This window comes from Sparus aurata, chromosome 12 (assembly GCF_900880675.1).
Source record: "Sparus aurata chromosome 12, fSpaAur1.1, whole genome shotgun sequence".
Lineage (NCBI taxonomy): Eukaryota > Metazoa > Chordata > Actinopteri > Spariformes > Sparidae > Sparus > Sparus aurata.
The window spans coordinates 17324776-17334848 of NC_044198.1; the positions used below are offsets into that span (position 1 = coordinate 17324776).

Here is a 10073-nt window from a genome sequence, read left to right on the forward strand (position 1 = left end):
TTTTTTCTGTGTGTGTGTGTGTGTGTGTGCTCTTAACATTTGAAATCTGTACGTTCGTCTGCTATTGCTGGCTGGCTTTTTATGGGAGCATATGGGAAAGCACTCAACTCCCCTCAACACACACAACTGCGCACACACACGCGCACAGACACACACCCACACACACACACACACACATAAAAACACACATACAAGTTGGGCTGATTGAGAGAGGAAACCCCTCCAGAAGTGGTTGCGTTGTGTTCCTGCGTCTGGTTTTTCTTCTCTGACTGTTCTTGTTGTCTGTAGGTGCTTCAAACATCATTTTTCTACTCTTCCTTCTCAGTCACAACCTACAGATAGGGGGTCTTTTTGGTCTCAATATCATTATCATCACGTTACTTTGCCTGCTCCGTCCCTGATTTAGTTCAGTTTCTCTGTACTCCCCCCCCCCCCCGTCCCTTCTCCCTTCCTCCTTCCCCCGTTCCAACTCTCCTGACTGGATTTACTGGCCAGAGGAGAGGAAAATGTATGAATCAGTCCAAGGTTGCTCACTCCCAGGGAGAGGGGAAGCCAGAGACGAGGGAACAAGGGGAAAGAGTAAAAGAAAAAAAAAAAAGACCTGAAGAGAGAGAGAGAGCAAAGATGGAGAAAAAACAGAACAAACTAGAGACGAAGGACGGGGACCTCTTCGCCCTCGCTGCCACCATAAATGATGATGTCAGCATCCAGCAAGCAGTCTGGGGCGACTGCTTGTTTAGTGTGTTTTTTTTTTTTTTTGTACAGCACCTGGGTGTAGCGCTGCTGCCAAATGTGTGTGTGTGTGTGTGTGAGAGAGAGTTTTTACATGCATTTAGGGGATATGACCATTTGGCTGCGCAGGTCATAAATCCTTTGATGAAGGAGTTTGGTCTCACACACAACCCCCCCTGTCTCACTCTCTCTCTCTTGCACACACACTCACACACACACACACACACACACACACACACTGGGTTTGGGCAGGGCAGGCCCGTGGTTAGCTATCCAGATGGTTTTAAGGTTAGTTAGAGACTACGCTCAAAGGTGCTGTTTGCAACCAAAGCAGTGTGTGTGTGTGTGTGTGTGTGTGCGTGTGTGTTCCTGTGTATGCATGTGTGTTTGTGTGTATGTTTAGTGTATGTTTATAGAAACTCACTCACCCTGAGCTATATTTGGCTCCTCTTTTTTTTCAAACGCTAATTTTACTGTCGATAGTAAAACATTCACACACGCACGCACGCAATCCTTTTGTAACAATAGACTTTGAGAGGTTTTTAACCACAACATGTGTGTGTGTGTGTGTGTTAGAGAGAGAGATGAAGTGAGAGACTCTGACTGAGTAGGGCAGAGAGAGAGAGAGTGAGAGAGAGAGAGAGAATGCTGGCATGTGTCAGACCGAGCTGATGAACTTTGAGGTTCCCTGATTCATAAATAGTTGGATGTCTGGATGTCATATGTTGTGTGCAGATTTACAAGTACATGAGATTTTTCTACACTGGAACGCGGTTTCTCTCTCTCTCTCTCTCTCTCTCTCTCTCTCTCTCGCTCTCTCAACGTGTGTGTGTTTCTCATTTGTTGCTCTCCTTTTTTTCCTCTTTTTTTTTCACTCTGCACAACTGTAATCAAAACCACAGACGAGGGGACTGTACGACTTTCCCATTCGTCTCTCTTTCCTTTTCTTTTTTTTTTCTTTTTTTACGTCTGCTGTTAAATTTCAAATGAGCGGGGGTTTAGTCCTGATTTCCCCCGAGTTCTTTCATCTGATTTCTCTTCTGCTCTCTTAATCCAATCTGTTCTTGTTTCTCTATGGCTGATTCCCAAATTGATTATCCCAAAATCACAATATACTAAGTGTACGTATTAAGTAGGAGATTATCTAGTTTTGTCCAATTTTGGACTTAGTGACAGCGGCAGCGCGAATAATTGTAATCTCCTTGACCATTTTTACTCTCCAGTTAAATTCCTCACCCATGGAGTCTCCCTTTTTTTTCTCTCTTCCTGACGTGTGCAATAATCCGTGTGTTTCTCTTTCGCCCCCTGCAGGAGAAGGAGAAGAAGTACATGCTGCAGGTGGACAACCTGAAGCTGCGCGACGTGGAGAAGGGCTTCATGTCCAGCAAGCATATCTTTGCCCTCTTCAACACCGAACAGAGGTGTTGTTACACACACACACACACACACACACACACACACACAGACAAACATATCAGTACACAGCAGAGACACACAGCTGATACACATCATTGATCGTGTCACGGTGGCATTTTTCCTGCCAAGTTGATATTAAACCTCCGAAACCATGTGCAAAATGTGGATGATTTGTTTGTTTCAGATTGCAAGCGATGATGTCATGTAAAAACCGAAACTGTATATAAAAACTTGAAACATCAAATCAAGTGACAAGACGCTTGTAGTGTTAGAATTAGCTCTGTAGAACCCACATTTCATGATTTGAATTCAAGAGATCTCAAGTGGTAATGGAGTCTTAAAGCTTCAAGTACAAGGCAATAATGGAAGAAGCACATGGTGAATACCACACGATAAAAACAATAGAATCGTTACTAGCAGTCTTAATTAATTAATTGTTTGCAATAAAAAAGGGAAAAAAAGGACTTCAAGTAATAAAAGTAAAAGTACTCATCACGCAGACTGGCTCCTGTCAGTCGTTTTTGGAATTAACACATAATAAGAACTGGATTTTGTATTAAACAAATGTTAACAGCTTTATATATTTTAGTTTCGTCCGTGGCACGATCACATGTTTTGTACATTGAATCTCAAACTTTATCTATTAAATACATATAGTGGAGTTAAAAGTAGCTAGAAGTAGCTATAAATATATATATAGACGTACCTAGTCACTTTCCACCTGATACAGCTTCTCAGGGGACACATTTCGGATGTAAAATAATAATATATAAAAAGACTGAGATCGTCACTGAGCATTGTTCTGATCACAGGAACGTGTACAAGGACTACCGTCAGCTGGAGCTGGCCTGTGAGAGTCAGGAGGATATCGATGCCTGGAAGGCGTCCTTCCTCAGGGCCGGAGTTTATCCTGAGCGGGTCACGGTACGATCTTTTTTAAAAGGGTTATTTTTCTTTTTACGCATGCACATAAAAGATACGGGCAGGGAAATGTAAGAAATGTCCTGCAATGCGTATGGTTAGTTATATTTCTCCATTAACGATTGGATATGAAAGTGTCCACGTGATTTTGAGTTACACATGATTAACCTACACAAAAGTAGACGTAGGTATTGGTTTGTTTGTTTTCTACATGACTGTTGCTGTGACGTTACTTTGGAGTCTGTTTTAATGTTGTCAAGTCTCTCGTGTGACGCTGTCTCTGTCCTCTTTCACTGTCTGTGTTCGCCATCGCTCTTTGACCTCACAGGACAAGGAAGGAAAGGTATGTCATTTCTTTGTCCGCGCCTTTTATTTGCATCATATTTGTGTCTTTTATTCACCGTTTCACCCTAAAACAAATATTCTGGGAGACTTTACTTGACATTTTATGTGTTTACAAACCTATATCGCTTCAGAGTTAGCAGGAAAACTTCTATTTGCTATTCCTCGACATATAATTGGTGTTTTCTTATCTGATCTATGAGACTATGTTCATGTAACTAGTAGTGCAACTACAAAAGAAATACTTTTATTGAAATATAACTCTTGCTGTATAACTCTCAGGTGATGGTGCCTCACTTTTGTCTCTCTTATTGTGTCTACGCCCCTTGAATTCTTTTGTGAACTGAAGTTTCACTCCGTGTCCTCTGTCCCTGCCTCCCTCATTCATCTCCACAGAGCGAGGGCAGTGAGGAGAATGGCTCCGACAACCTCATGCACAGCATGGATCCTCAGCTGGAGCGGCAGGTGGAGACCATTCGTAACCTGGTCGACTCCTACATGGCCATCGTCAACAAGACTGTCCGCGACTTGATGCCGAAGACCATCATGCACCTCATGATTAACAACGTCAGATTTCTATCCTGTATTTTTTCAAACATAGACCTCCCAAAAAACAAGCCAGAAACTTTAAACTTAAACACAAAACATCCGTCTCATTTCCTCCAGACTAAGGAGTTCATCAACGCAGAGCTGCTGGCCCAGCTGTACTCGTGTGGTGACCAGAACTCGCTGATGGAGGAGTCTCAGGAGCAGGCCACGCATCGCGACGAGATGCTGCGGATGTACCACGCCCTGCGGGAGGCCCTCAGCATCATTGGTGACATCAGCACGTCCACTGTAACCACCGCCATGCCACCTCCTGTGGATGACTCCTGGCTGCAGGTGCAGCGGGGCGGCTCCGGAGGGAGGTAGGTCATCGGTTGGTGGAAACAGAGAGCTTTTTTTGGTTTAACATCTTCTGTCACATGCTTCACTCTATGTACAGCAAAGTTGTTTTAATTTATTTAAGCCTCTATCACACATAGTTCCTGGTAAATTACTGGAATAACCTTTCAGGCGCCGGATTTCAATGTTTTCCTCCCTTCTCCTCCAGGTCTCCAGCCACCAGTCCAACCCCGAACCGCAGGGCTCCACCAGGACCTCCAGCCCGCCCAGGCTCTCGTGGGCCTCCTCCTGGGCCTCCTCCTGCCGGGGGACCCCCTGTTCCGTCTCGCCCGGGCGCTTCCCCGGACCCTTACAGCGGGCCGCCGCCCACCGTGCCCTCCCGGCCTAACCGCGCACCCCCAAGTGTGCCCAGGTGAGTGAACACGTCAGAGGTATTCAAGACGACCCGCCCTTTTACATCCAAACCACAGCTTATGACGTCATGACAAGCTAGCCAACCTGAAGTGTGGATACTCTCTGTTACTAAGGGGGATGTGAAGACACCTGGATGAGGGGATACAGGAGGTAAATGACAGTGAAAGACATCTGGTTGTGATAGAGGATAGATGGATAGACGAATAGATCCCTGAATAGATGGATAGACCGTAATATAACTCACGCTCAGTGGACCGTGCCCCTCGTTTTCTCTTGGTGTGGGTAAACGTTTGACTTCTTCCTTTCACATGCATTTATTTTTCTACCTTTCTGCCACCAACTTAAACTCTCACCACGCTGTCGAACATCACTAGCGATAGCTATACCACTCCACTCATGTTCATCGCTTACGCCCCTTAAATGCGGTCCAAAGCGAGTCAGGGACCGGAATGAGCGTTAGAAAGGGACTTTTCTGTTCTCCATTAACTGTAATGTGCCTTTGCACCTGTAAAAATTGCTTTGTGCTTGCCTTGTGTTTGTGAACTTTTTTTTTATCCTGGACATCTTCGTTTGTCGGAGTAGCGGCTTGCCTTTTTTAACTGAAGGAGACACTAACGTTGCTGAGCAAAGCTCTCACTGGCAGCCTCAAAATCAGAAAATAAAACCCTCAATCAAAATCCTCAGCAGTGAACTTCCTCCATCTAATATTCGGGTCTGTCCTAAAGTGAGAGCTGAGCACACGTGACCTTGGTCATTTCCTGCACTGTAACTGTTTGCGCCCCCTTTTTTCTCTCTTCCTCCTCTTCACCCCTCTTCCTCTCACCACACCTCTGTCCCACACATGACTATTGTTCCCTCTACAGAATCACTATCACTGACCAATGAGGACTAACGTTTCTGGTACGTTGGGTACTGTCCGCCATCATCAACATCATCATCATCATCCTCCTCACTTTCTTTCTTTCTCCTCTCAGAAGGCATCCTTTCGCTGCATGCCATCTTCTTTATTCTCACTTTTTCTTTTTCTCTTCTCAGAGCGCTGCATGGGCAAACACACAGCCATTTCAGATGGCGCGTGCGTGTTTGCGTCAGTGTTTAAGCATTTTTGGAGTTGATGCTATTTTTTTTATTTTTATTTATTGGCGGGGATATATAAGAATGTGTCTGGTGAAGAGGGGGCATATTCTCAGACTACAGGAGCAATGGGGTTAGACAGGAGGAGTCAACTCAAATGTCCAAAAACATGAAGATTATTATCGTTTTTGTGGCGATGTTGTGTGTGATGTACGTGGGCCAGGACATCCCACCCATCCCTAAGTGTCGGATGTTGTCCTTCAGAATAATGGTCACTGTTTGTTACAGACTTTGGCAGCCGGCACCACAGGTGAATCTCAAGCAAACCTTTTTTTTCTCCGTAAAATATCAGATAGTTTAACCTTCATTTGTCTTCTAGAAAACAGCTAAAAGTTAAAAATCGATTGTTTTCATTTTTAAAGGAACAGTACGTTCATGTTGGGAAATACGAGAGTGCTGGATGAAAAGCTCGGCACTGATAAATATCTGTACAGTAGTGTCCAGGGTTAGGTAGTAACAGATTACATGCAATCAAGATAACGTAATCGGATTACTATAGATGCTAAAATCAACCCAGATTTCATTTGAATAAAAAGATAAATAAAAATTCTAGTTATATTATCAAGGATTACCTGACTACATTATGTCTTTCTCAAATATGGCGATGGTAAAATTCAGAAACTTTTCTTTCGTTTATTACTTATGATAAAAAAATGCCATGTATCTTGTATTGTAGACTAGTGGGAAACAGCTACACACACCTGGCTCTGTCCAAAGCTGCCAAGATCCACTTGCCTCTTAAACACACCAAATAACATGTTATATCTCAGTGCTATTGTTGTCAAAGTTGGCCGTCGGCAGTCGTAGCTTCTTCTCTGCCGTGCAGACATGAGGCTAGCATCAATCTTTTCATCCAGCTCTGAGCAAATACAAAACTATTCTTTAATGTTTCATATGCTTACTTGTTATTTAAATAGAGGCCCCTGCCATTTCATTGAGACCCAGAGGCTGGGAGCTACTGTTTTGTAGGGTATTTTAGATTTATGCCCTTTTGATTAAACAGCCTGTTTTCAGACTTCAGAATATTTAAACTGATTACACTGTTTAATAATTCTGCCTGCATTCGGCCCCGACTGCAAACATACATTACCTGCATTGTGGCCATGTATCCTGATATCTTTGTGTTTTTTTTTGTGTGTGTGTTTCCGGGTTTCCTTCCATGTGTTACTTCACGATATAGGTGGTTGTCTGTGTTTACATGTGAAGGGTACTGTGTGTATGTGTATGTGCATGTATTTACACATGGGGGGGGGCTGATATAACACTATGTACAGTAAGTATTATCACTAATCTTGGTCTTTCAATGAGCCGCAGACACCTGTGAAACCACTCATCCGACCTGATCCCGTCCTGTCTTCTCTGTATCTCTTCCTGTGTGTTTGTACCCATGGCAGCCGGAGACCCCCACCTTCTCCAACCCACTAGACCTCTCCGAACTCCTCCCTCCCTTCCTCCGCCCGCCCGCCCTGGTCGGTCCCCCTCCTTTGGATGAGCGGCCGTGGACAAACAGTGCCACCTTCCTGTCGTTTTGTCCGCCACGCAACGCCCCACCCGAGCCGGCCTCCTTCTCCTGCTCCGTCACAACAAGCCATGCCTCTCTTTCTCTGCCTCTCTCCCTCTCCCTCTCCCTTCCTCCCTTCCCAGCAACCCCTCTGCTGCACACGGAGATGCAGAATACTTGAAACACACACCTGCATGAGTGACGTACGAACATGCTGCACCCTCAGAATTCAAATAAACTACGTAGAGAAATACGAGATGCAACTTTTGTGTGAGTGCACATGTGCATGCACACCTGCTTACATCAGTGCAAACATATATATATATATATATATACACACGGTGCAGAATATTTGGTGGGAGACATTTGCAACACTTAGCATGACATTTTGCCTGAGTATGACTTTATACTCCAGCCTTTCTAATTAATGGGTGTTCTGGCTGCCGACTGACTTTTTATTTTTTTTCCTCCTGTTTGACCTTGATATCTCTGACTTCTTTTGCTTTTCTTCTCCACCAAAATTTTTTCAAAAATGCCAGTTTTCCTCACAGCATTTCAGGCTACGAGGTGCTTTATCTGTCAGGTATTTCCCCGGGGTCTGCTCATCTTTATGGTTTCTCTTTTCATCTTCCACTTTCTCTTCTTTTTACACCCTTTTTTTTCACGGCTGAACAGGGGCCCTTTGCTCTCTTAGGACTCTTAGATGAAACCCCCTCGCGTCCTCCCCTTTTGCCTCACCCTGCTTTTCTGTCAGCTACGAGACAGACTGCAACATCCATCACTCACTCAGCTCACACGAGAGAGGAAGGGGGGGGGGGGGGGGCTCTGCTCCTCATCCTTTCTTTCCCTCCTCCTCCTTCTCCTCCTCTTTCTCCTCTTGCACTAGGACTGGAGGAGCCATCATTTTAAGGGCCTTCTGGACTTCACTTATTCCTGTTGTAGACTCCAGAAGGCCTCACTGTCACCTGTGATATAACGCTCTCGTGTAATTGAGTGGACAGCCACATAGCTCACTCAACTGTGATCTCACTACTGTGTCGCAGCCACTTCCCACAGAACATATGAGACAAAGAAAATGGTTTTGCCGATCTTTTTTTGGCTCAAAGAGGCGCCTCCCACGTCTCCTTTCCCTCTTTATTCCTCTTCACAAAAGAACACTGTTACTGCATTATCTTACAGAGGCGGGATCTAAATAGAAAGTGCAATATATAGCAAGTCCTTCTGCAGGCAGCTTCATCACACAAAAGAACTCATTTTTAATTGCGAGGAAGGGAATCTGAGGGCCTGGGTGGCACCCTGTGACTGTTAGATAGCTCCTTATACGTCCTTTTTTTTATTCAGAGGGAATGAGGTCCCTGATGGGAAAGGTTTTTTAAATATTTGGAGTGTTTCTTGATCATATTATGCTTCAAACGTGTATCCAGGTGTGAGATCTGCCATTCATTGTCTGTTTTTTTTTTCTCTTTCTTTTTCCTTTTTTTCTTTCCTCTCTCAGCGGTCACGGGGGTGAGTGAGCGCATGAAAACAGCCACAGTCTATGCATTAAACTATCAAACGCTCCTCCTGTTCCGCCCTCACATCGCCAACCTGCTGTCAGTGTGACGTGTTGTATTTGGACGCCCCCCCCCCACCACCACAAAACAAAAAATAAAACTCCCACCTCTGTATTTTGATTGATGTCATTTAAAACCCATTCGAAACACTTCAGTGACCCCTCGTGCATCTGCGTGCTCCATGCAAACACAACAGAGCATATTCTACTCTTATTATTTAACAGTATATAGTTTATAATGGACATATCTTATTGTGTTATTATGTATATGTGTGGTGCATCGTATGGGACTTGTACTTCCACCGTCTAGAGATTTTAGTCTGCAATGTATGACATTTCTGAATATTTAAATTATTATGAGTAAATGAGTACGTGTATAAGGAAATATTTGAAAAAAAAAAAACTTGTAATGCAGTGATGTATATGGACTCTGGCAGGTTGTTTGATACTTTAGCTTGTAGCAGAGGGCTTTCCTTTTTTTGTTTTTCTTGTCTCTCCCTGTGTGTAGAGGCGCAGGGAGAGAAGGTGTGAATGTGTGAAAGTCCTGCAGAAACCAGGTTCAAGCAAACTTGTTCAAACTGCTTGTGGGGAGGAACGATGACTTTGACCTGCAGGACTGCCGTGCTTTGTCAACACAATAAAAACGTCAGTGTACTGAACGACGTCTCCCTCTCTTGTCTCTTCGTAGTGGTGAACGTTGGTAATTAACACAAAGCAAAATAGGTACAAAGAGGAATTTTCTTTTCTTGATGTAGACAGGGTTTTTGTGTTTCTTTATTATTTATTCAACTGAAAAAGGTAAGAGAGCTTGTGAAAGTAGCGTACTCGCCACTACGTCAAGGAGGACTTTACCATCAGACTCGACTCTTGTGGTACAAAGAGGAATTATGAGAGAGGACTTTCCAGGACAAGTCAGTTTGCATGCTCGCTTTAGTAGATTTGTCAGCAAGACAATAAATAGATGTTGATGACAGACCCACAAACTGATGTCTTCCCACTGTGTTGATAATTTAAATTCCATTTTAGATATTAGATATCGAACCTTGAATTACCAAAGTTTTGACAGTTCATCGTCATATCATGGCAGACCATCTAAAGGTTTTGAGACATTTTACCAAAATCGAAGGTGGACTGATAGTGAGGAATATCCTCTTGGAACCATGAACATCTGCACAG

At 43.9% G+C, this 10073-nt stretch overlaps 1 protein-coding gene across 13 annotated transcripts in view; it reads left to right on the forward strand.

Annotated features, from left to right (window-relative positions):
* dnm1a (dynamin 1a) overlaps nt 1-9556 on the forward strand; it is a 58615-nt gene extending 49059 nt beyond the window's left edge. For 4 of the 13 annotated variants that reach the window (XM_030435617.1, XM_030435624.1, XM_030435615.1 and 1 more), the window contains 7 exons: nt 2044-2153; nt 2961-3072; nt 3398-3412; nt 3808-3978; nt 4078-4319; nt 4505-4708; nt 7239-9556. In XM_030435617.1, the coding sequence (XP_030291477.1) occupies nt 2044-2153; nt 2961-3072; nt 3398-3412; nt 3808-3978; nt 4078-4319; nt 4505-4708; nt 7239-7269 (885 nt within the window). In that variant the 3' untranslated portion in view covers nt 7270-9556. Of the gene's footprint in view, nt 1-2043; nt 2154-2960; nt 3073-3397; nt 3413-3807; nt 3979-4077; nt 4320-4504; nt 4713-4823; nt 4861-5573; nt 5611-7238 lie in introns of those variants that run through there. The other 9 variants (XM_030435626.1, XM_030435618.1, XM_030435625.1 and 6 more) reach the window with 6 other exon arrangements.
* Nucleotides 9557-10073: the final 517 nt, after the last annotated feature.